The 27,319-nt window shown below is 38.3% G+C and overlaps 1 protein-coding gene across 2 annotated transcripts in view; it reads left to right on the top strand.

The window, feature by feature from the left end:
• Positions 1-27,319, top strand: part of LMBR1 (limb development membrane protein 1) — a 188,397-nt gene that overhangs the window by 133,199 nt on the left and 27,879 nt on the right. For both annotated transcript variants that reach the window (XM_043967066.1, XM_043967065.1), the window contains exons 10-12: positions 16,636-16,716; positions 24,157-24,233; positions 24,955-25,032. In XM_043967066.1, coding sequence (XP_043823001.1) covers positions 16,636-16,716; positions 24,157-24,233; positions 24,955-25,032 — 236 coding nt within the window. The remainder of the gene's footprint in view (positions 1-16,635; positions 16,717-24,156; positions 24,234-24,954; positions 25,033-27,319) is intronic.

The raw sequence follows: 27,319 nt of genomic DNA on the forward strand, positions 1-27,319 counted from the left end.
AAAGAGGGTTAAGTGACTTGCCCAGGGTCACACAGCTAATAAGTGTCAAGTGTCTGAGGTTGGATTTGAACTCAGGTCCTCCTGAATCCAGGGCTGGTGCTTTATCCACTGTGCCACCTAGCTGCCCCCTATTCTTGTAATTTTTAAAGTAACAGGGAATTATTAACTTTTAAAACAAGGTGGAATTTTTTACGGGAAAATGTTAAAAGTTTATGACAGAGGGAGAAGATTCATTTTGTGTATTTTGAAACAAGCTTTTCACTAAAATTTCTGGAAATATCAGTAAGAAGATACCGAATCACAAAATTTGAGAAATGGAGAACTCAGTGACTATCTAGTTCAACCTGTACATAAAAGGAATCTCCATTATAACACTCAACACGTCGAGACATCCAGCAAGTAAGGGAAACTAGCTCCTTGTTCCATTTTGAGTTAGCTCGAATTGTTAGGGAGTTTTGCCTGAAATCAAGCCTAAATTTGCCCTCTGGGCCAGGGAATACATCTAATCCTTTCTCAACATGACAGCCTTTTAAGCACTTGAAGATAGCTATCATGTGCCCCCTGAGTTTTCTCTTCTCCAAGCTAAACATGCCCCGTTCCTTCAACCAATCCTAGAATGACATGGTCTTGAGACCTTCAAACCCGATTGCTCTCTTCTGGGCATTCTCCTGCTCGTTAATTTCCTTTTAAACCTGTGACCCCTAGAATTGAACACAGTAGTACTCTGAGTGAGGTCTGAGGAAGGCAAAGTACACTGGGACTATTACCTCTTTGTTTCTGGAAATTAGGCCTCTCCTAAAATCGCATTAGGTTTGTTTGTTCATTTGCTTGTTTTGGCTACCATGTCATACTATTGATTCATATTGAACTTGCTGTCCACTAAAACCTTAAAATCTTTTTTTCAGAACAAGTGCTATTCTATTATGTCTTCCATCTTGTGTTGTAAAGTTGTGTGCTTGCAGTTTTGTTTTTGTTTTTACACTAAATATATGATTTTATGTTTATTTCGTTGAATTTCATCTCACTGCATTCAACCCAATGCTCTATTCTATCAAGGTCCTTTTGGATCTTGACTCTGTCATCCTGTGTGTTACTTCTGCCTCTTAGATTGGTGATATCTGCATGTTTGATGACCATGCCATTTCTACTTTTATATAAGTTATTCATAAACATGTAAATGACCCAAGGCCAAGCACAGATTCCTCTGATACTCCATGGAGATTTCTTGCTACTTTGACATCTGAGCCTTGAATTCTTTGAGTCTGGCCATTCAATCAAATAGATGGAATAAGTTCTGAATCCATCTTAACTGTGTTATCATTTAGCCCATACTTTCCGTATTCTTTACAAGAAGAGTATGAGATACTTTATCAAAAGTTTTTTTGTTAAAATCTATGTTAAACTATACCTATAAGTATTCCCCTCATCTACTAGTTTAGTAATTCTTTTAAAAAAGGAAATGAGGTTAGTCTGGCATGACCCCCTGTCAATGAAGCTAAGTTGACTTTTTGGAATCACTTTTTTCTCTTTCTACGTATTTGTTAATCATCTTTTTAATTATCCTGTCTAGGAATTGTCCCTGAAATCAAAGGCAAACTCACTAGCCTATTTACAGACTCTCTTTTTCATTTTGAAAAGGAGCAGCATATATTCTTTTCTAGTCTTGTATTACCATTTGCATTTTCTATGATCTTTCAGATACCACTGGTTCAGCAATCATACCTGCCAGTTCTTTCAAAACTGGAGATGTATCTAGTTAATCCTGGCCAGGTGACTTGAGTTCATCAAGGGCATGTAAGTGTTCTCACTATCTCCTTACTTTAGACATCAGCTCCCTGTTATTTTTATTCTGAATTTCCATTGCAGCAGTCACTCTCCTTGACAGCGAAGACAGAAGCAAAATAAGAATGGACCCCTAATGATGATCTCATTTACTGCAAAAGTCCTCTTCTGTCATTGAGCCTCCTTGTCTCCCAATATCACTTTGGAACTTAGAGCTTTCTAACCCCTGCTGGTATTCTTACAGGACTGTGCCACAAAATCCATCCTTTTTTACTCAACCTTCTATCTTCTGGACATTTTTTCTTAAAATTTAAGTTGGTTTGTGAATTTCCTGTATATCCACATCAGTATCTTCAGAAAAATCCCCTTTCTCCCCCTCACTGGAATAATTTCCCCCTTTTCTTCAGAATTTCACTCCTTGGATTATTTTTCTTGTGATGTTTTAATCTATATCTTTCCTTTGAATTTGTTGAAATCTATTTCCCCCAAATCTAGGATATCTGTCAGGCTACCCAAATTTCTTTTCTCTTTTACAAACTGTAGGAGGGAGTAATTCCTTTCTGGGAGGGTTCTTATTATTTCTACCCTAGCAATCATTTCTTCCCTGTTAGTAAGAATCAGATCCAGAATAGAATTTCCCCTTGTCAGTTTGTCCATCTTTTTTTTTTGGGGGGGGGGTGAGGCAATTGGGGTTAAGTGACTTGCCCAGGGTCACACAGCTAGTAAGTGTTAAGTGTCTGAGGCTGGATTTGAACTCAGGTCCTCCCGACTCCAGGGCCATTGCTCTATCCACTGCGCCACCTAGCCCCAGTTTGTCCATCTTTTAAAGGATGAAGTCACAAGTAATGGGAATCAAGAAGTTATTAGTTGCTTGACTTTTGGCAGAGAAATCTCTAGCAGATGTCCTGAGAATTGGAGTTTCCCATCACTAACTCTATGCCAGGCTTCTGACCTGTTTCTTAAATTCTTCATCAGTTTTCCCTTTCTGGCCAGGTGATTTATAATACATTGCCAATTACAAAATCCCATATGTTTTTCCCTTATTGGTCTTCATCTACCCATATACTTCTCTTTGGTTTCTCCGTTTCCTCATGAGTATACTTTCTTAATATACCGTAATCTGGCTTCATTCACTTTTCTCTTTTCCATTTCTTTTGGATAAGGTATGCCCTTATCCATTGTAGTTTAGTCATGGGTTTCATCCTACCAAGTCTCTGTACAAACCATGAAGTCACTCACTTTGCCTCCTTTTGTTAGTATCTGTTATTTCTACTGAGTTTTATTTATGAAATGCTTAGGGTGAATATTTCTTAATCTGTATTGGGATTTTAGTTGCAAAAAGAAGTAACTTATGATTTTAGTTTTTATTTATCTTTATTTGAAAAACATTATGGATAAGGTAGCATATTATTGACATTCTTATTAGAATATCATCCCATATTTGCTAGATTTTGATACCTATCTGGCTACTGCAGATGGTGTATGCATGCCTAACAATATGTATGAGATTTTACCATTTTTCTGGACACTTTTAACCATGATGTTTGAGATTGAAAACCATAGGGAGATCTTTTCATTATTATTAATTTATTAACATATGAATCTCAGCAAGGTGGATCAATTTTTGAGATCTCTCAAGAATGCATTGATTGTGTCTTCTCCTGCTACATCAGCTGCTGAAAAATGGAAACATATACATGACAGTGGCCACAGACTTGCTCTTGATGTCTTTGGGAAGAGGACCAGCAAAACGAATGACTGGTTTGAAGCCAAGTGCAGTGAAATGAATCCCATTGTTGAGGCCAAGCACAGCACATTCATTGAATACAAATTCTCCCCAAATGAAAGTGCTCTTCAGAAACTACGTGCTGCGAGAAGAAATGCTCAGCGAATCATGAGGCTGTGTGCAAACGAATATTGGGTTGAGCTCAGTGAGGGAATATACCTTGCTGCTGACACGGGAAACATCAGAGGAATGTAGAAGGCATCAAGAAAGCTTGCGGACCCACTCAGAGCAAGACAGTTCTCCTCAAATCTAGCACTGGAGAGTACATTATGGACAGAGTTAAGCAAATGGAAAGATGGGTAGAGCACTTTTCTGAGTTGTACACCGTCAGAAATTCTATCACAGAATCAGCTTTAAACATCATGGAGTCCTTCCCTGTACTACAGGGGTTGGACAATGTACCCACCCTTGAGGAACTTGAGAATGCAATTAGCTCCCTAAGATGTGGAAAAGCTCCTGGTGCAGATGGTATTGCAGCTGAATTGATCAAATGCTCTAAAAACATTCTATTAAAGCCCCTGCATGAATTGTTGTGCCTGTGTTGGAAAGAAGGTGAAGTGCCACAGGATATGTGTGATGCCCATATAGTTACTCTTTATAAGAACAGTGGAGACAGGAGTGATTGTAACAACTACAGAGGAATTTCACTTCTCAGCGTTGGGAAGATGTTTGCCAAGGTCATCTTGCTTAGACTGCGTAAACTTGCTGACCGTATTTACCCCAAATCGCAATGTGGCTTTTGAGTAGGGAGGTCAGTTATTGATATGATTTTCTCGCTTCCCAACTGCAAGAAAAGTGCAGAGAACAAAGAAGACCCCTCTTCATTGCCTTCATAGACCTGACCAAAGCATTTGATACAGTTAACAGAGAAGGTCTTTTTGAAATTCTCTTGAGAATTGGTTGCCCTCCTAAACTCCATAGCCTGATTTGCTTCTTTCATTGCAACATGCAGGGTGTTGTACAGTTCGAAGGCAACACCTCTGAAGCATCTAGCATAAACAGCGGAGTCAAGCAAGGATGCGTGCTTACTCCCACGCTGTTTGGAATTTTCTTCTCCATGCTGTTACGTCATGCTTTTGGTTCATCAACTGATGGCATCTGTCTGCATTCCCGGTCAGATGGAGGCCTGTTCAACATTTCACGTTTGAGATCCAAAAAGAGTGAGAGGTAGTACCCTTAGAGACCTGCTTTTCGACAATGATGCCACACTTGCCTGTCACTCAGAGCATGAATTGCAGACCTTGATGGATCGCTTCTCCCAAGCTTGCATGGACTTTGGCCTAACCATTAATCTTAAAAAGACGAAAGTCATGTGTCAGAGCGCCATGTCGCCTCCATTGATACACATCGGTAGCTACCAGTTGGATGTCGTAAGCCAATTCTCATATCTTGGCTCTATTGTCAGTGACAATTTGTCACTTGATTCTGAGATCAATCAGAGGATTGGGAAAACTACTTTAAACATGTCTAAGCTTTCCAAGCGTGTCTAGGCAAACAAGTAAACCGACAAGATGAATCAGATTTGCTGTCTATAGAGCATGTGTCCTGAGTACCTTACTGTATGGCAGTGAAACATGGACTACATACACTAGATAAGAGAAGAAGCTTAATAGCTTCCATGTGTGCTGCCTTCGGCACATCCTTGGCATATCTTGGTCAGATAGGATCACCAACACAGAAGTGCTCCAACGTGCGCAACTTCCAAGCATCTACACGCTACTGAAACAAAGACTGCTGCACTGACTCAGTCATGTGCACTGCATGCAAGATGGATGTGTTCCTAAAGACCTACTCTATGGTGAGGTAGCCTCAGGCCAAAGACCTGCTGGACACACCCAGCTTTGCTACAGAGATATATTCAAGGGAGACTTGAGGGCTCTGGGAATAGACATCGGCAGCTGGGAGGAGTTGGCCAAGGACCACGCTCAATGGAGTTCAGTACTCAGGAGCAGGTTGTGTGCAGCTGAGATGGGCTTCCAAGCTCTGGAGGAAGAAAAACGAATGAGACACAGGAACCGACAGGCAACAGAGAGTGCAGTTTTCTGATGTCCTTGGTGCAGCAGGAGCTGCGGCTACTGTATTGGTCTGCACAGCCACACAGTGGCCTGTGGCTCTTCAAGGCGCTGATCCATGGTCGTCTGCGACTGGTGGAAGCCTACTAACATATGAAATATAAGAAAGCTGTCATTCATACGTTTGTTATTGACACTCCAGTAATAGATATACCATGTCTTGTGACCTCTAACACATCCAGTCAAGAGGAGTAGTGAGCTTGTGTCTTGCCATGCCTGGCACTTCATGCCTCCTCTGTACCATCTCTCATCTTATCCTCCTTTGCTCCATTATCAAAAGATGAGTTGGCCCCTCTTACCAATACCAAAGCCTGTACTTGTGCCTTTGGAGCCTATCCTCTCTTGTCCTCAAGCAGCTTTCCCTTTTAATCATCATTTCTCTTTAATTTTCAGCCTCTTCTTATACAATGTTTTGGTTTTTTTTTTTTCTGCTGCCTTCAATCATCCAGATAGTCTTCATCCTTAAGGAGTCTTTGTTCTTAAGAAAAAATTCTCCATTCTTTACTTGACCCTAACATCTCTTCTAGCAATTATATCTCTCCTCCTTCTGACAGACAAACTCTTTAAAAAGAACTGTCTATACCCACTGCCTCATGTTCTTAACTTCCAACTGTTACCTAACCCCTTGAAATCTCGTTTCTGTCATGACTGGTCTGCTGAAGTTACTTTCTTCACGGTCATGACTATTTTCTCTCCAGTTTCCCCTTCCCATTTCCCCCAGTTGTTCATTCCCATCTACTTTAACCCTGCCCTCCCATTTCCCCTACTCATGCAGACACCCCTCTCCTATACCAATATAGATCTGCCCATCCCTTGGAATGCTTCTTCATAATTATTTTTTTTTTATCTCGAAACTTTTCCTTTTTCATTCTTTCCAACATCTGACACTGAGATTTGGCTCCCTTTTTATTTTTTTCCCTTGGGGCAATTGGGGTTAAGTGACTTGCCCAGGGTCACATAGCTAGTAAGTGTTAAGTGTCTGAGACTGGATTTGAACTCAGGTCCTCTTGAATCCAGGGCTGGTGCTCTATCCACTGCGCCACCTAGCTGCCCCTTGCGCCACCTAGCTGCTCCAGATTTGGCTCCCTTTTGATGACATTACTTCCTCTATTCTTAACAATACTCACTGTGCTTTCTTTTGTTTCTTTCCCCTTCCCTAACTCACTGGTAGCTGTGGAAGAGTTGGACTACATCTTGCTCTCCATTGATACTTCTAGACTCTTTTGTTACTGTCTCAGCATCCATTCCTCCTTTGATATTCACTTTATGAATTTATCACCCAATGCAAATCTTGTGACATTCGTCCTTCCTCAGTGATTTAGGTGCCTGGCTTATAGTCTTTTTTTTCACCCACATTTCCTAAATATTCCAGGTTTCCAGTTTCTCGATCTATTCAATCTGCAGGACCTACTCAAATTGTGCTCTTGAAGGCATGGTGCTAATACTGAAGAGGAAACAGTGAGGCTGAGACTCAGCATTTGCCTTTAAGTAGCTCACCTGACATATTCTTGAGGAGATAAGACATGGATATGTGAAATAATAACTAATAATGACAAGCCATAAAAATAAGTGCCAAATGAAGGATAGAGTAAGTGCTATGAAAGTTCTATTACCTTTTCTCCATATTCATCATACTTGACTTGTCTGTAGCATTTAACATTATTGATCACCTTTTCCTTCTGGATATTCTTTTCTCTAAAATTTTCTGATGATGCTGTCTCAATTTTCCTTTTGTCTCTCTCTCTCTCTCTCTCAAAAGAGGTTCTTCTTAGCCTCTTTTCTTGGTTCTTCATCCATGTCATACCCAACCATTGGTGTCCCTCATAGCTCTGTCCTGGACTCTCTTCTCTTTTCCCTCTATACTTCTCATATGGCCATCTCAACAACTTCCAGGAGTTCAGGTGACATCTTCATGCAGATGATTCCCATATGTGTTTATTGAACCCCAGTCTTTCTCGTGAGCTATAGTCCCATAATGCCAGTTGTCTTTTGGATGTCTTATACTTGGTATCTCATAAGTGTCTCAAACTCAACATTTCCAAGAAAAAAAAAACCCCACATTATCTGTTTTTCTCTCCTTCCACATAGCAGGGGTTATGGGTACGGCATCCCGGTGATCTGGAAAATTCACATAAACTTTTTTGGCTCTCCCTTCATACCAGAGAAGAAGTCTGAATTTTTTTTTTTGTGGGGTGTTTACAGTACCTTATTGTAAAATTTTGGTTGAGGATTTGGTCACAGACTCTGTGTTTTTTGCAGCTTCCTCAAAACTACCCCAAATTCCCATTTAATTTCTTATGTTCACGCGTGATATATTGAAGCCTCGATGGGGAAAGTTGTGATGTGGAAAGGATAACTGTGCATGTTGGCTCCATTACAATGTGAATTCCTTAAGCTTTGTGACACTGTCTGTAATTCTCTTCCTGCATGCCTGTATCCCATTTCAATCTCTTTAGCAGAGTCATTTATGCTTTGTTCTCTGTATATAATTTGACCATAGAACTTTATCTTGGATTCGCTTCTCTCTGCTCTTTCAATGACGTCACCACTCCCCTAGATTCAATTATCATTGCTATAAAGATGATTCCCCAAACTGCATATCTAGTCCTCATTTCTCTTATCTCTACAGTCCTAAACCTCAACCTGGATATCACGTAGTCCAGTCTCATGCAACATGTCCCAAACAGACATTTTTATCTTTGTGAACCTGTGGGGCAGCTAGGTGGTACAGTGGAGACAGTGCCAGCCCTGGACTTAGGGGAGCACTTGAGTTCAAATCTGGCCTCAGACACTTACTCTGTGACCCTGGGCAAGTCACTTAACTCTGCCTCAGTTTCCTTTTCTGTAAAATGATCTGGTGAAGGAAATGACAAACCACTCCAGTATCTTTGTTAAGAAAACCCAAATGGAGTCACGAAGAGTCAGACACGACTGAAATGACTGAATGACAACAAGCCTTAATTTTCCTGATAGTCTCTATTTCTGTCCCAAATATCCCTTCTTATCCCTGCCCTCCCCTAACCTTCCCATGGCTGGTTAGTTGACATATCTTGTCAATTCCACTTCCTTAACTTCTGTCATATCTATTACTTAGTCTTTACTCATACAACTACAAAAATCTACATAGTTTTATGCAGTATCGGATAAAGTAAAGATATTGTAACTGATGAAATTAGAGGAGGTTTCTTGGAAGAGGTGTTACCTATAGTAGGTCTAAAAGGAAGGGATGGATTTTAGTAGATGGAAAGGTATGGAGCATACTGCCCAAAACACAGGAGATAGTTTACAAACTACTGGTAAAGTACACAATGAGATTGAGGAGTAGCAAGTAGTTTGCTTTGAAATGGAATGAATAATAAGGCTAGAGGATTATAGAGCAATCATGTCAAGCTCAAATAGAAATGGAACCTTGTGGGTGGTATATTGTGTTTTTAAAATTTATGATTAACAAACACCAAATAAAAACAACATTTAACATACATTATATAGCAAAAGGAAAGGGTCATAATGAGACTATGAATCTTTTATTACATAGATCTTGCTATTTTTACTTTTTTTGTGTGGGGTAATGAGGGTTAAGTGACTTTCTCAGGGTCACACAGCTAGTGTGAGTATCTGAGGCCGGATTTGAACTCAGGTCCTCCTGAATCAAGGGCCGGTGCTTTATCCACTGTGCCACCTAGCTGCCCCAGATCTTGCTATTTTAAAAAACTATATAATAAATTAAAAATACAACCTTGAAGACTCATTTGTGATTCCTTTGGGTCTTCCTTCTCTCATTTTTATTTGGGGGGGGGGGGTGAATAAGACCCTGTCCTTAAGTGCTTTCTCTTTTCGTACCTCTTCCATTAAGAAAATAAGAAAGCAAAATTTTTATAACAAATAAGCACAGTTTAGCAAAACAGATTTCCACCATGGCAATATCTAAAAATACATGTCTCATTCTGCATCTTGAATTCATCACCTTTCTGTGAAAGGGGTGCTTCATTATTAGAGTTAATGTCTTTAAAAAGTTGGTGGTCTTTACAGTCTTGTTACTATATAAGTTGTTTTGCTTCTGTCCACTTTACTCTGCATCAGCTCATACAAGCCTTCCTGGGTTTCAATAAATCCATCCTGTTATTTCTTATGCATAGTATGGTTCATTACATTTATATCCCAACATTTATTCAGCCATTCTTCAATTAATAGGCATCCCCTTAGTCTCCAGTTTTTGCCACTAGTGAAAGAAGTACTATAAATATTTTTGTACATATGGGTCCTTTTCTTCTTTCTTTGGGTATATAGGCCCATTTGTATTATCTCTGGGTCATATCAAAAGGTAGTGTCTTTGGGGGCATCAGTTCCAAATTACTTTCCAGAATGACTGGTCTAATCCACTGATTTATAAATAGTTCATTAATGTGCCTAGTCCCACCAATATTTGTCATTTTACTTTTTTGGGGGACATTTCTACAAATATGATTGGATATAAAATAGAATCTCAGAGGTACTTTAATTTGCATTTCTCTAAGTATTAGTGATTTAGAGCATTTTTCATATGGTTATTGATATGTTGGATTTCTTCTTTTGAAAACTTTGTTTAAATCATTTGAGTATTAGAGAATAGCTCTTATTCTTTCTTATAAATTTGAATCAGTTCCTTATATATCTTAGAAATGAGATATTTATTAGGGAAACTTGCTGTAAATATACTTTCCCAAATAATTATCTTCCTTTTAATTTTAAATGTTTTATATTTGCATATGCAAAGAACCTTTTAATGTTATGTAATCAATGAGGTGTTGGTCTCTACCTAATTTCTGCCAGATTGCTGTCAATTTTTCTAGCAGTTTTTAATGTTCATTTCTCAACCTTATGCAATCTGACTTCAAATTCTACTACTTGAGTGAAACTGTTCTACCCAAAGATTCTCTCTTAACTGTTAAATACAGTTGCTTGTTCTCAGTTCTCATTTTATTTGGCCCCTCTGCAACTTCTGTCTCTCTTCTCCCCTTCTTGTGGATACTCTCTTTCTTATTAGCTTTCATAATACTTCTGTTTCTTTGCTTTCCTCTTACCTGACTGTACCTTCTTTTGATAATATCATTTCCCATTTTTTGGGTATATCTAGCCATCAATCAAAAATTCAGTCTACACATACAAAATCAAGCCCACAATACTTTCTTTTTTTGTTTTGTTTTGTTTTGTTTTATTTTTTGGCTGGGCAGTGAGGGTTAAGTGACTTTCCCAGGGTCACATAGCTAATAAATGTCAAGTGTCTGAGGTCGGATTTGAACTCAGGTCCTCCTGAATCCAGAGCTGGTGAATACCTGACCTTATTCCATACTACCAATTAAAAATAGTCCTTTATTGGATAACCATCCCTCTCTCCTTAAGTGTGGGTATCCCCTAAGGCTCTGTCTGGCCTTTTCTCTCTTTCTCTCACTCGTGGGATATCTCATCAGCTTCCATGAATTCAATTGCCATTTGTAAGTAGAAAACTCCCAAATATAGATGTCCTAATTTCTCTGCTGAACTCCATTCCAATATTGCCAGCTGCCTGCTAAATGTCCCATTTGGATCTCATATACATCATGTCCAAAATGAAACTCATTAATTTTTCTCCCACTTCCATCTTTTCTCCAACTCTCCGATTTTTGTTGAGGGCACTACCATCTTTCTAGTCCCTCAGGTTTGGAAACAAGGGTCCCTCTTCCTCACTGCTATTCTCCCCCAATATCTAGTCAGTTAACAAAGCTCATTTTCATTTTACTTCCTTGTCCATTCTTTTCTACTTACCTGGCCTCTCACCTAAGCTATTGCAGTTGCTTCCTGCTGGTCATCCTTTTTTCATTATTTCCCTGTCTCCAATTCATCTTACTTGCAGCTGCTAAATAAACATCCCCTGGGGCGGAGCCATGATGGCAGAGGAAAGACATTAAATGCACAGAGCTCCTGACACAATTACCCCCAAACAGCAATAAACATTCCCTAAGATATAGGTCTGACCATGGCCTTCCCCTCCACCCTTTCACACTTATTTCCGATTGCTCACCTTTATGAACTCTACATTCAGTCAGGCCTGCATTTTAGCAGCTTCGTGGTCTCTGCATGCCATATCTCTCTTCTCTGCCTTTGTAGGGGCATGCGGCATACTCTTCTAACCTTTCCTTCTTGGAGTCCCTGACATAATTCGAAGCTTAGCTCAGGTGCCACCTCCTATAGAAGACTTTTCCCGAACTGCCCAGCTTTCGGTGCTCTCTCCTGCCTGTATTACTTTATGTTCGTTTGCACACTCTATAATATAAGCTCCCTGAGGTCAGGGACATTTTGTGGGGGTAGGCTCCTGACTCCCAGTGCCTTGTGGCATTTGACAGAAATTTACCTAATGGAATAGTACAAGGTCACACTAATGGCTCAGGGAAATCATATTCGGTTTTTTTGAGTAAAGGCATTATATACTCTATGAAGGTTACCAAGGAGTTTCAGATAGCAATAGGGTCTAAATATAAGAAAACATTAATCCAGTCTTTTTCAATTTTACTCCTCTTCACACAGTCTTTGATCCAGGTTCATTGCCCTACTGGCCTCAGTCTGTGCCATTACACTGGCGGTCTTCCATCCCTTGCATGCTTTCCCTCCTCACCTCTAGACCTCCTAGTTTGCCCAGTGTTCTTCAAGACTTATCTCAAATCCTGTCTTCTTCTTTTTTTTTTTTTTTCAATTCTCAACAATACAATGATCCAAAACAATCCCAAAGGACTAATGATAAAGCATACTATCTACCTCAAATCCTGTCTTCTACAGGAGGTCTTTCCTGGTCTTCCTGACTGCTAGTGCCTTTCCCCTTTGAGGTTACCTGCTATCAGCCCTCTTGACATCTTGTATGTACCTAGTTATTTACAGGTCATCTCCCACATTTGAGGGGGTATTCCTTGAGGCCTAGGATTGTTTCTTGCCTGTGTGCCCTTAGCATTTAACAGTGCTTTGGCACACAGTAAGTGTTTAATAATGACTGACTGACATTCAGATGCAATACTGCATACATGTTTACTGGCTGATTCCTTTAAGTCTGATAATATTTTCAGTAGTAGCATATGCAGTTATGAACCATGAAAGACAACATGTCTGTTTATATACATTACAGCCACTGTATGTATACCAAAGACCGATGACCAGCTAATGCCTTAAGTAGAAAACAATAAGCAAATTCATGAACTCTGTTTCTCTTTATGGATGCATTTCAGAACTGCTGATGTTTAATGCTTTTTGCCTTGTTTAAAATCATTAACCATTCAAATCTATTTACATTTCACACAGTATTTTGAATTACATTTACCATCTGATAGCCAGGGTCTCCAAAATATTACCTTTAATTACCTTTAATTTAGACAGAAAATATTACTTAAATAAATGTTAGAATAGAAGTAGAGCAGGTAATTCCTGATTTTCTTCCTTACTGAAGATCTTAATCCAGTGTCTGGTATGTAGCTGTAACAGATACATAACATCAATACATATTTATTAACCAGTTACTGTGTTAACTAGTTCTGTGCTAGATGCTAGGGATTTAAAGACAAAAAGTGACAATTCCTGCCCTCAGGTAGCTTATAGGTTTCCATTTTTAATGCCTGTCTGAGCCTGCCTAATCAACAGTATTTCTAAGTTGCACAGTAACATTTGCCCTGGGGTGATTTAGTAAATTCATTGCATTTTGGATAATAGGTATTATGGAGAGAAAGGTAAGCCAAAGTGATTCTAAGAGTTTGAGAGTTTTTGAATTGACCTCATGATCTTTAGTAAACTGATTTTTTAAAAAGATGATTTTCTTCTAGCACATATGCAGGAACTTTAATAAGGAATGCTCTGTTCTACTTTTCTATTCTAGAGTTATTTCCTCTTCCCCTAAAAAACCTCAGCAACCCCAAATTTGTTATGTGAAGATCTTTTCTTTTTTTTTTTTTAAGTGAGGCAATTGGGGTTAAGTGACTTGCCCAGGGTCACACAGCTAGTAAAGTGTTAAGTGTCTGAGGCCGGATTTGAACTCAGGTACTCCTGACCCCAGGGCTGGTGCTCTATCCACTTCGCCACCTAGCTGCCCCGATCTTTTCTGTTTTAAAGGTCTACTCCTTTTTGGGAGGCTCTCATTCAGGATTTTTAACTTGTTTTCTATGGATTTCCAAGGTGGGGGTCTATGTATAGATTTCAGGGGGTCCCTGATCTTAGATGGGGAAAAAACCCACATCATTATTTTCCCTAACTTTTAATTGAAAATTAGCATTTTCTTCAATTATTTTAAAACGTTATTTTGAGAAGGAGTTCATTGGTTTCACCAGAACTGCCAAAAGGGTCCATGAAACGTTAAAGGTTAAGAACTCCTTATTTGGTTGGATAAAGTTGTTTTAACAAATCACATTTCTCCCTGGTTTTGATTTGTTTAGGCTAGCATTGCATATGTTAGAGTGTTCAACTGATTTCTTTAGAGTATTAACTGTAATGCACAATAGGAAGTTGTAGTGTAAAATAAAAAGTTATATTACTTTGTAGACAGTATAATGATTGAACAACACTTTATTGAAGAAATATTGGATTTTGGGAAGTTGTAATATCTTGGAAGCAGAAATATTTTCAATACCCACATCAGTCTTTCAGCTGAAGAATAAAGCTGGGAAAAGTTGCTGTTAGCTATTAGTTTTCCTGAATCCAAAGAGACGGGTGGGGCAGGATCAAAAATACTTACTTGATCAAAGTTATTGGCTCTGAAGGTATTCTTACCTGTGTAAGAAAGATGAAAGGTGTTGTTTTTATTGCACGCTAGTAACAGTGTAATTTTGAACTAATTGGTGTTGAACTGCCAATCACCTAGGGGGAATGCAAATAGATACTCTTACAGTTTCCTTTGAGGTAGTGAAATCTTATGTCGGGGCTGGAAGAAAAACAGAATAATACCGTTAAATTGACCTTAAATGAGCTGCTTTGTGGTTTTCTTGGAGAATCCCTTCTAATTTTTCATGACTAGTCCAAACAGGTTTTGTCTACCAATTTGACTTATTGGCTAGACAATGCTGACACTGAACTTTTTAGGGGCGTTTTGAAATAAGGTAATTATGATATGATGCTTAAATCTAGTTTGCCTCATCTTTTTTATATGCCTTTTGCCATTTTTCTTATTTGTTTGTATTGGCAATTTTGAGTCAAAGTTCTGATGAACGGAATCATTTTTCTTTTAAAGGAAGTGAAGTAATACTCTGTATCAAACGGGTAAATATTGCTTTTAGTGTTATGCTATGAGAAATGGGCCATTTTATAAAAGCACAGTTGGCTTGAGAATATAAAAGTATGTTAGATGAAATTTTTATATTAATTTATAAACTGCCTGTTTTGTGCCTGACACATTTGCTGAACCTGAAAATAATCATGTTTGGCCTTCCAAACACATACTCTAGACACTTGTTCTAGAATCAAATGTGAAGTTGTTATTTGCATGTTTTCCCATAATTTCTTGATAGCAAATATTATAAATAAATGCATTTTGATTCCTTCATTCATGAGATCAAAGCAGATTCCTTTCAAAAGACCTATATATTCCTATGGTTTTTCTTAATCTTTATTATAATTGGAGACTTTTTAAATGAAATACAGGGAACGAAATCTGTATTTGAATTTTATTGTCATAGTAACTTCCATTATGATTGGTTGATTGATTTTTCTAGTTAATCTCATATTCATAGAATCATGTGTTTAGAACTCGGTAACACCTTAGAGGTCATTTAGTTGAACTCACTCATTTTACAGCTGAAGAAAACTGAGGCCTAGAAATGACGGACCTAAAGTTATATAGTAACAAGTGGAAGAGCTAGAATTTGAACTCAGTTCCTCTAACTTCAAATTCAGTGCTCTTTCCATTGTACCATGATGCTTCTTCCCTTAGTAAGGAGTTTCCATGATGTTTTAAAATAACTAGGATGTAAGAGTATCTTTGTTACTAAAATAGGACAGATCATATTATTTGCAGTTCATTTCAGATCTCATGTTTTAGCTTTCCCGTTAAGAATCTGTTAGACTATAGTTATATATGGAAGTTCCAGGTAATGGCATATTAGAATGAAGTATCCATATTAACATTTTCATGTAAAGATCAAGCATCCAGTTTTATAGTAATGTAATTCTGTGTGTGTGTGTGTGTGTGTGTGTGTGTGTGTGTGTGAATAAGGGTTAAGTGACTTGCTCAGGGTCACAGCTAGTAAGTGTCAAGTGTCTGAGGTCAGATTTGAACTCAAGTCCTCCTGAATCCAGGGCCAGTGCTTTATCCACTGCGCCACCTAGCTACCCCATGTAATTCATTTCTTAATTAGAAAAAAGTACATTTATGTATACTAAATAGATATTGTTTTAATCCTCTATTCCATGTAAAGTCTTGCTTCATAAATGATAAACACAGAGATTAAGTAATCATTATTAGGGGGCAGCTAGGTGGTGCAGTGGATAAAGCACCTGCCCTGAATTCAGGAGGACCTAAGTTCAAATCCGGCCTCAGACACTTGAAATTTACTACTAGCTGTGTGACCCTGGGCAAGTTACTTAACCCTCATTGCCCTGCAATTAAAAAAAAAAGTAATCATTATTCATTAGCGAGTTAGTTCCATGTTTTCTGAAATACCATTTGTAGTTCTAATGTTCTTAGTAAAGGTTTTTAAAAAACAGTACATAGAGATAGACTCTGCTAGAGAGATGATATTTTCTTAGACACATACAGACTCAATAAAAATAATGTATGTAGAAGTTGTGTTAAAGTGCTCAAGGAAAATCAGTATATTTTTCTTTAAATAACTTGTATCAATATTTGTATTCTGAAACTGAAACATGGAAGAACCTATCAACATTGGATCTGTTTTACAATGGATTCTAATTGAATATAAGTACTGCCTGCCTTGCAGTGTTGTTTCATAGGAGGATCATATTTTTTCATTTGTTTATTTTGCTATTTTTCTAAAATATCATTTCTTTGGACAGGGTCATCTTCATCAGTGGAATATAATACAATGGAACTGGAAAAAGAGCTTGACAATGTGAAGGCAATGAAGTCAAAATTAGGTAACTGAACTTATGCACTATCTTGGCTTGTTACTGCATCTTACCAAACAATATCGTATTTGATAAAATATAAAAAGTTTTATTGAATATTAAAAGCTGTCACCCTGTCCAAAGATGTCAGATGATTTTCCTTTGGGGGTGGCAGGGTGAGACACAGGACCTATTTATTTATTTATCTTTTAAAACTTGTTATTGATGCCTTTTGTTTTTCACAGCAATCATTTCTCAATATCTTGCCCCTACCCTTGGATCCTCATGTATAACAGAAGAGAAATAGTTAAGCAAAACTAAGTAATAGAACTGAGTCATTATTGTATGCAACATTCTGTTCTTATAATCTCCTGCCATACTAAGGAAATGTGTTTTCACATCTCTTCTCTAAGACTGACTGATTCTCGTGATTTCAGTTTGAATTCCTTTAAGTGTTGTGTTCATGAAGAGTATTGTTTGTATGTGCTGTTCTTGTGGTTCAGTTTATTTCCCTTTTCCCAAGTTCATGCATGTTTTCCCATATTTCTGTAAATTCTTCATATTTGTTGGGAACAGTATAATAGTGTTTTGTTTATATCGGTGCTATACAACGCATTTAGTCATTTTCCAACTGATGGTCACCACTTTATTTATGGGTGGGTTTATTTTTGCTATTGCAAAAAAAAAAATGATACTCTGAATATTTTGATATACATGGGTCCTTTACTTCTGTCTTTGACCTCCATGGGGTTTATGCACAGGAATAATATTGTAGGGTTCAAAGAGTATGAGAAGTTTGGTGATTTCTCACATAGTTCTCAATTGTTTTCCAGAATGGTTGGAGCAATTTGCAGCTCCCTCGATGGTGTTTTAGTGTTTCTGTCTTCTCAAAGACCCTCTGAGATGGAATGTTTTGTTTTTATCATAATGGATTTTAGATCCAAGGTGACTTTTTAAATTAGCTGAGATTATCATAGAGCTATAGGGCATAGTAGCTGAACATACACTAACCAAAAAAGGTTTAGTGTAGGGGAAAGAGGGAGGGAGCCCAGAGCAGGGTGGGAAAAAGGAAAAAGGTCCATTATGTTACTTGTACTGTAACCTGGAAATGATTTCTAATTTTTCACTTAAGTCTGTCTGCATCACATAGTCAGAATATCAAAGGTGCTCTTAGGTGTGTGATATGTGTGTTAAAATCAAATGACCATAGGGGCAGCTAAGTGGCGCAGTGGATAGAGCACCGTTCCTGGAGTCAGGAGTACCTGAGTTCAAATCCGGCCTCAGACACTTAACATGTACTAGCTGTGTGACCCTGGGCAAGTCACTTAACCCCAATTGCCTCACTAAAAAAAAAAAAAAATCAAATGACCATGGGGCAGCTAGATGGCACACCGGCCCTGGAGTCAGGAGTACCTGAGTTCAAATCCGGCCTCAGACACTTAATACTTAACTAGCTGTGTGACCATGGGCAAGTCACTTAACCCCAATTGTCTTACTAAAAAAAAATCAAAAATCAAATGACCACTTGATAGAGAAGCCATTTTCATATCTCTGAGCTACAGCAAATAGCCTTTTGGTATGTCTTTATGATTTTCCTAATGTGGAATTTGCTTCTTTTACCCAGAGGAAACTTTTAAAAGTTTGACTTTAATTTATTTCAAAATATAATCATATATTGAAAAAACAGTCAATAAATATTTATTAAGCACCTACTATGTGCCAAGCACTGGGGATACAAAAACAGACAAAAGACAGTCCCTGCCTTCAAGGAGCTTACAATCTAATCAGGAGGACAACTTGCAAACAAATACATACAAAGCAAGTTATATAGGAAATAAATAGGAAACAACAAGGAAGCAACAATAGGAAACAACAAGGAAGGGGGAATGAGGAAGGACTCTTTGTAAAAGATGGGATTTTAGTTGGGAAACAATTCATAAGGAATGATTAAAGAGATAAGTAGAGGAATTTAAAAAAACGATGATTGGTATAATTTCCCATCTTTGTTTTTGATGCTTAGAGAGTGAAAGATACAGAACCAAGCATATGCTTAGGCATTCACATTGTATTATTATTTTTTGTATTTTTTTATTTTTTAGTGAGGCAATTGGGGTTAAGTGACTTGCCCAGGGTCACACAGCTAGTAAGTGTTAAGTGTCTGAGGCCAGATTTGAACTCAGGTCCTCCTGACTCCAGGGCCGGTGCTCTATCCACTGCGCCACCTAGCTGCCCTGTATTATATTTTGAACCCAACTCCTTCCCAGTTTGACCTTGTAACATTAACCTTCCTGGGTGAGATTTGGGGCAGCCTCCCTCGAATTACCCATATAATTAATTTGCAGGAAATCTAAAGCTAACAATAGTGATCTTTAACTATAAAAAGTTCAAATATTCTAAAAAAATTTATGTGTATCAGGTGTAATGAAAAGCAGAGGCCATTACCCAGAAGGATATTTGGGGAAATGTAATGAGGTAAAAACTTTGGTTGTCAATATAGATTAAATTTATTACATAATAACATTTCACTTTTATATAGTGATCTATTAAGTTCTTTCTTTTTGAGGTAGAAGTAAAATTGTAATTACTATTTTCTAGTTGATGAAACTGAGAGACTTAAATGAGTTGTCCTGTCATACATTTGGGAAAAGTCTTAACTCTGCATTTAGCTCTCTTTCTAGTATGCCACACTGATTAGATCAAAGAGGGTATGGGAGCAAGGATTGGTATTCCTTTCAAATGCCCTTCCCTCCTAGTTCTTTAGTCTACTCAAGTTACTAACCTGCTCCTCCTCTCTACCTCAGCTGTATGCAGTGATCGTCACACCCACAAGTCCTCCATTTCTAGGATCTGTTGCTTCCTATTACCTCTAGGACTAAATATAGTCTTCTTTTGGGCTTTAAAACTCTTCACAACATGATCCTACCAGCTGCTAGTACCCTTTCTCCAAATTAAAGACTATATAATTGCATGTTGTTTTCCTTATGAAAATGTAACCTCGTGGAGGCCAGAAACTGTTTCATTTATATCCTTGTACCTTGGCATGATGTCCGGCACATAGTAGGTACATGCTGGTTAGAGGCTGGCAGAGAAGAGTGATATAGCATTTCCCAGTGGTTCCCAATTGTACTCCCTCTCACTCTAGTGCCCTGTATTATTCTTGCATGAATCCCTTGCCTTCCTCTAGATATATGGGCAAAGAGGCACTCTTTTGGTGGGAAAAGTTTTAATACACATATACATGTGTGCACACACATCATGTGTGTATGTATTTCTTTATTTCTGTCTTTCTTTCTTTGTGTCTTCCTTCCTTCCTTCCTTCCTTCCTTCCTTCCTTCCTTCCTTCCTTCCTTCCTTCCTTCCTTCCTTTCTCTTTCCTTCCTCCTTTCTTTTTCTTCCTTCCTTCCTTCCTTCATTTTGCTCAGAAGATTGTTTTTTGGTGAGGCAATTGGGGTTAAGTGACTTGCCCAAGGTCACACAGCTAGTAAGTGTTAAGTATCTGAGGCTGGATTTGAACTCGGGTTCTCCTGACTCCAGGGTCAGTGCTCTATCCACTGTGCCACCTAGCTGCCCCAGAAGATATTTTCTAATAGTCAAAGAAAGGAATATAGGATGTCAAATAGAAAAGATAAACTGAAGGCGTGAGGAAGGCAAACAGGAACTAGGACAGAAAGAGAACATTAGAGATGGCGAGGAGGCAGGATATTAAACTAAGAAATAATCTTGCCATCATCACATGTTGGAAGCCCTCATCTGCAGACCTGAAATGCCCCCCGAATCTGATGACTCTTTCAGTTTGAGGAACACCAAACTCAAATAATAACTGAGTTGCTTTTACGTAGTATCACTTTAAGAAGGAACAAGTAAACAGTGACTCCTCACATTACTACTTATTATAATTCCTAGGATCATTTCCTGCAGGTGATCTAGTGTACTTTTCCAGCCTCATTTTATGGATAACGGAGCTAAGGCCAAGAGGGGTTACTAGACTTGCCTAGGGTCACAAAGGCATTAGAAGGAAAGGGCAGAGCTAGAACTTAGTCATAAAACATTTATTAAGTACCTCTTGTGTGCCAGGCACCATGCTAGGTTTGCAGGATACAAAGACAAAAATGAAACTGTCCCTGACCTTGAGGAGCTTATAGTCAAAGCCTTTGACTCAAGTTGTGTGGCCTTTCAACATTAAAACATTGCTCCCTAACCAACGTTACTGCGTCATATAATTTTGCAGATAAAATTAGGATATCAAAATAGTTGTATTTGGCATTTTTAAATGAGAAAGTAGAAGAAATGGTGTCTATATTCATCAGAATGTTTTAAAGATCTAGGTAGATGAAAAATTGTCCTTTGAGCTTCTAAATTTATATCCAGAAGAATAAAGTAGCTTAGAAGGGCTCTTCAACTTACAAATTAGAGCCCAAGTGTCTGGTGAATCTAGAACTGGTTTGTTGTGAGGATCAACTGAGATAATAATAGGTATAAAGCTGTGAGTCCTGTTTATCTTTGGAGCAGGTTCTGTGAACAAGGCTTTATGATTTAGTTCTAAGGAGCTGAAAAGTCTCTTAAATAGATCTATATTTGCATCTATTTTAACTTTTATTGTGGTGACCAGAATTTCTTTATGGGCTTTTACATTTTCTATGGCTGCACTAAGCTTGTGTACAGGATAGACTATATAACTGGTATGGTAAACAGTAAAATATTTTCTTAATGGCCTTTTGCCTTTAACTATTGAGTAGTTATCCATTCTTTCCCTATTTGAGCTTTAAAAAAAAACCCCAAACCCTGAGAAGATTTAGATACTTTAGATATTATCTAGTTTAAGCCCTGTCTATAGATGAGGAAATTGGGAAGCAGTGAAGTAATGAACATAAGAGTCTTTCTGTGTCACTTCGAAATCACCCATTTCTTCATCTCTTATAGAACAACAGTATTCCATCATATTCAAATACCATAATTTGTTCAGCTATTTAGATTGATGGAAAGCCCTTTAGTTTCCATTTTTTTACCACTATAAAAGTTGCTGTAAATATTTACTTGTCTTTAAGACGTTTTTCTTTTGAGTCTAGTTCGATCAAAGGGTCTGCATCATTTTGTAACTCTTTATGTATAATTCCAAATTGCTTTCCAGAATGGTTAGCTTTTCCAGATAGCCAAAGGTGCCTGAACTATTTGGTTAGTTGTAGACAAGTACAGAGAGGTATATCAACAGTTGCTGAAGCCTCCAAAGGTGAGTTCTAGGTGTCCCATATGTTGGAGATTGGAGTAAATTGAAGGCCTTTCCTTTGCTTTGGGGGTGGGGTGGGTCTTTAGTGTTGAATCCTCATCTCTTAGAGGGTCGAACTTAATTAGGGTCTCTGCCCTGGACCTTTTCTTTCACCACAGGCATCAAGGTTTTCCCTCCTTTTGTGATGGGCCTCAGTTGAGGGAAGAGGAAGAGGAAAGGCTTCATTAGTCTGGGCATGCTTAGGTGACTCTCCCTCTGTGCAGCAAGTCTTCCACCTCTTTCTGAGCCCACCTGTTCCCCAGCCTTCCATGAGAAGAGCATAGGGAAAGCATAGCCTACTTCCATCACCTGCTATGTATGTCTCCTGGTAAAAAGGAAGAAGAAAGATGGCTGGCAGTGGGAATCCCATCTCCTGCTGTCTCCTGGCCCCTTTAGAGGAAAGAGGAGAAGAGAAACAGGAGCCTTCCATCTGACCATCTGTCTCATGCTGCATAGTCTCATGCCTGATCTCCAGCCTCTTTTGGAAAGAGGAGAGGTGCCTTTTACTTAATGATTAACATAGTCTCACCTGGGGCCAGCTAGGTGACACAGAGGATAGAACTGGGCCTTGAGTCAGGAAAGCTCATCTTCCTGAGTTCAAATCTGGCCTCAGACACCTCTGCCTCTGTACCACTTCACTTGGTGATCTCATGAGCTCCCATGGATATAATTACTATCCCTTTGTAGATTCTCAGATCTACCTTTCCTGCCCCAACTGCTCTGCTGACCTCCAATCTCACATCTCCAACTACCTTTCAGACTTTTTGATCTGAATGTCCAGTAGACATCTTAAACTCAATATGTCTAAAAAACTAAATTCATTATCTTTCTCCCTTTTGCCTTCCTCTCTACCCATATCTTCCCTATTACTATAGAGGGCAACACCATCCCCCAAGTCCCTCAGGCTGGTAACCTAGGAGTCATCCTCAACTCCCAACTGTCACCCCTCCATATCTCATCTGTTGCCAAAGCCTGTAGGTTCTACCTTCAGAACATCTCTCAAGTATATTCCCTCCTCTGATACTGCTATCACTCATGCAAATCCTCATAACCACATGCTTAGATTATTGCAATAGCCTGCTGGTGGGTCGGGCTGCCTAAGGTCTCTCCCCACTGTATCCTCCATTCAGCCACTGAAGTGACTTTCCTAAGGTTCAAGTCCAACCACATCACCCCCAGCATGTGGCACATAGTAGGCACTTAATAAATATTTATTGAGTGACTGAGTTGAAGCCCTTTCCTTGGCAGGAGAAGAGAGGAAGGAAGCCACTTTAATGATTGGTTAAGACTTAGGTTGTGGTTGCCCCTTTCTCTGGTGGAACAAACCTAATTGAGAGTTTTTCCTTAATGAGGAGGAGTAGAAAGGAGAGAATTTTAATTTTTATTTACCTCACTGTACATGTTCTTCCAAACCAGTTAAGCACTCCCACCCCCTTCTTTTCTCTAAAAGCTACAGATAGCCCAATAATTTGCCCAATAACCTAGAAAAATATATTAAGAAACAGCGCTTTTCTTTCCATCAGTGTATTTGAAAAAAAGATTTTCATTAAAGATCTGTATTCACAGATTTATTTCATTGAAAATTATGATATAAAATTCTTTGGGGGGAGTGGAGCATTTGCTTAATTAATCGCTCTTGCTTGAATTTAATAAGGTAAGGTATGATTAAAATTTATTCAACTGAAAAGCTATAGTGTGCAGTTTGTCCTAAGTTTCTTTTGGTGAAGGAATGATATTTTCAGGTGCTATCTGGGTTAACTGATTTACTACAGTTGGTTAAAAACCTGACTTGCCATGCTCCATGGAAAGAAATGAGTCTCTTTAGTTGAGGAAAAACAGAATAGTTCTATAAGTCAGTTATGTGTGCTGAAATGGGAGAAGTTACCGGTGACTAGCAAGTTTGGGGTCCTCTACTCATTCATTAGACTATACTGCTTTTTGAACTGTAGTTTTTAAAGGAAACAATCATGCCTCTATCCTAATATAAGGACTTAAACCCCCAAAACTTAAGCACATCTTCAGAGACCAGTCACCATAGGGTCAAACTGTTTAATGGGGGGGAGCCCTGGTTTCTAGCCTGTGACTTGGCTGGAAGAAAATTGAAGCAGTTTCTTCACCAACGATCAGTGAAAATTTTAAACTGCAAATATTTTAGGGACCACTGAAATTGAATCACTGAATTTCTTTTTCATTCTTTTCTTGAAAAGAGAGACGAAAAAAAGCTTCCGCATGGGAACGGAATTTGGTGTATCCTGCTGTCATGGTCCTTCTTCTTATTGAAACAGTAAGAATTTCTCTATGGGTTGGGAGAAGCAAAACATTGCTTGTTTATTTTCAGATTGACTCTAAGATAAAGTGAAGTAACTATCATTCTTGTCAATCAAAGTGTCTTCCTACTTTAAGAGTTCAAGCCTAGCTATGCTTATTAAGCATGCCAAAAAATAGCCTTTGATAGCAAGATCCCACAAATCCACAATGTAGGCTATGGAATTTACAAAAAGAGATTGTTTTATACCCTTCCTTTGCTAGAAAAAAAGAAGTGAAGGTTTTTCTTTTTTTTTTTTAATTTTTTTTTTTTTTAGTGAGGCAATTGGGGTTAAGTGACTTGCCCAGGGTCACACAGCTAGTAAGTGTTAAGTGTCTGAAGTTGGATTTGAACTCAGGTACTCCTGAATCCAGGGTCGGTGCTCTATCCACTGTGCCACCTAACTGCCCCGTGAAGGTTTTTCTTAACAAGTAGCTTTCGAATGAAGGATTTCAGATCTCTGGGAGTTTCAGGTTTCTTCATTTGTAATGGACACCCTACATATCTGCCAGTTATCTCAAAGAGTTCTGCTTAATATATTGCCTAACTAAAGTTTTATTATATGTGTGTTAGAAAGTTCTGTAAAACCAGCTCTCTTGCCTGGTTCTGTGAAAACGGAAATGAATAGTGCTCACCCACAGTTAACATGCTTTATTGAATAGTGCTCACCCACAGTTAACATCCTTCTTGTGCTTTCCAGTCTATTTCAGTCCTACTCGTTGCCTGCAACATTCTTTGCCTCTTGGTTGATGAAACTGCAATGCCAAAGGGATCGAGGGTAAAGTAAAACTTCAGTACCCCTTTGTTTTACAGAGGTGCCTGTGTTTGTCCTTTGAGTATTTCAAATAGTAAAACTAAAAGTTTCATTTATTTAATATTCATATTACATTACAAATTCTAATAGATTTTTCTTTTTTTCTTTCTTTCTTTCTTTTTTTTTTTTTGTGAGGCAATGAGGTTGAAGTGACTTGCCCTGGGTCACACAGCTAGTAAGTGTCAAGTGTCTGAGGCCAGATTTGAACTCAGGTCCTCCCTAATCCAAGGCTGGTGCTTTATCCACTGTGCCACCTAGCTGCCCCCTTAGATTTTTCTTTGGGCACCCGCCCCCCACCCCACAACTTTCATAGGCTGTTTAAGATTATCATTCTCCTTTCCCAATGGAATGGTAGGTAACATTTTTATTCAGATATATGGCTTCAATTTAGATTCAAAAACCTAGAAATTATCTTAACATTTTTTAAAAAATAGCTATTTTATTCTTTTAAGAAAATACTGATCCTACAGAATATTGAAATAAATGCAATTAATTAAAGGCATTAGGTTTTCATAAGATCCAGATATTTAGCTTAAAGGAAGACATGCTTAAGAATAGTTCAGTCTCATGTTTTATTATACTGAATAGGAATGCACACTTTTTACAGGGAAAGGGGCTGTACCAAATGGCCCTTGAAATGATGGGCCCATGATAAAATGAACGCCTCCAGTTTCTTTATTTACCCCTGCAAGGGAAGAACCTTTGATTCACCCTTCTCTTTAGCCCTAACTTCCTATTTTCTTCTGGCTTGGTTTAAAGAAAAAATATTTGAATTGCTAAAATTTAGTTCCAATACTAGTATGTCTACCAACTGTTGGTTAATGGACAAGAATCTCACATTCAGAGTATTGATAGCTAAGTTAAAGTTTATAGACGACTGAAAACCTGTTATTCTTAGCTTTTCTAACCCTTTTTCTTCCACTCTGCTACCATCACTGTATAAGTGGAAAGGTCACAAAACCATATACCATTTTGAATTTTGGTTCATTTTGTTTTGGGATGGCCAAAGAATTCATCATTGGGTGGGTAGACTACTTGTGATGAATTTCTCCATAGTTAGCCAGGCTGCTCTTGAAAAAGCAAACTAAGTCTGTTGCTTAGATTGTACTTTGAAGCTTTTCCAACATGGTAGTACCTTCCAAAGCTTGGCCACTACTTTTATAGCCTTTAAGACCATGCCACAAAGAGGCCATCAAGGAATAAGACTTTGTGGATCGCATAGTTACCAGAAGAAGGTAGTTACCCGAAAGCAAGCACACACACACACACACACACACACACACACACACACACACACACACATTTGTGTTTAGATAAAGATCATCAGAGTTTCATATTTGTAGAGAAGTTTTAATAATTATTTAATGAGTACTGATTCATACCGCTAGTTAATCAAAGTCAGAAAAGCAAATTGTGTATTGTGTTTCTGCAATACAGTAGCATTAAAATAATGATCAGAGTGGCTGCTTTATGAAGAAATTACCGAGTGCTTTTTTGCTCACCTCAGTCTTTCAACTTTGAAATCCTCTTCTTCATCTTTCCCACTTCCAACCCTATTTATTGTTCTAGCTTAAGGGCAGAGGTCACTGCTGGTGAAACTTGTAGCCGACATCAGGAGCAAAGTATAGGAAGCTGGAAGAGACCTCAGAGTTTATCTACTTTAACCCTTTTCATTTATAGATGAAGAAACTGATGCCTTAAGAGGTCAGTTGACTTACCCAGGGATACAACATTGTAAGTGTCTGTGGTGAAACTTAAAATCAGGTCCTTTTACTCCAGAGCTCTTTTCACTATAATTTGTTGCCTTCTGATTACCTTTAATTTCTACTACCAGAGCCCTTCCTTGAAAATTTAAGCTTCTTCTGGGCAGAGACTATTTTTTTTTATTCCCTAGTACATATCACAATGTGTGCTGTCTAAGTGCCCAATAAATATTTATTAAAACAAATGTAGTTGTTAAAAGTTCTCCATTTCTATGACTCTCATCCTCTTTTTACTATAGCATCTTTCTGCTGCCTAGTAGATCGTTTAAATACTTAACCTGACACAAAGCCCTCTGATAGAGTATCCTAGACAATTTTGTTTCTCCCAGGCTTCACGTTCTTGCTGTACACTTAGAGAGTGGTGCTCCACATTAGTCAATGAAGTGTCACATACATACTATGTGTTCAGTATTGGTTTGCTGAATGGAGGGATTGAGCTGATGGATCAATATCTCTGTCCTAGATGGACAGTTGAATGTAGAATTAAG

Source organism: Dromiciops gliroides, chromosome 5 (genome assembly GCF_019393635.1).
Source record: "Dromiciops gliroides isolate mDroGli1 chromosome 5, mDroGli1.pri, whole genome shotgun sequence".
NCBI lineage: Eukaryota > Metazoa > Chordata > Mammalia > Microbiotheria > Microbiotheriidae > Dromiciops > Dromiciops gliroides.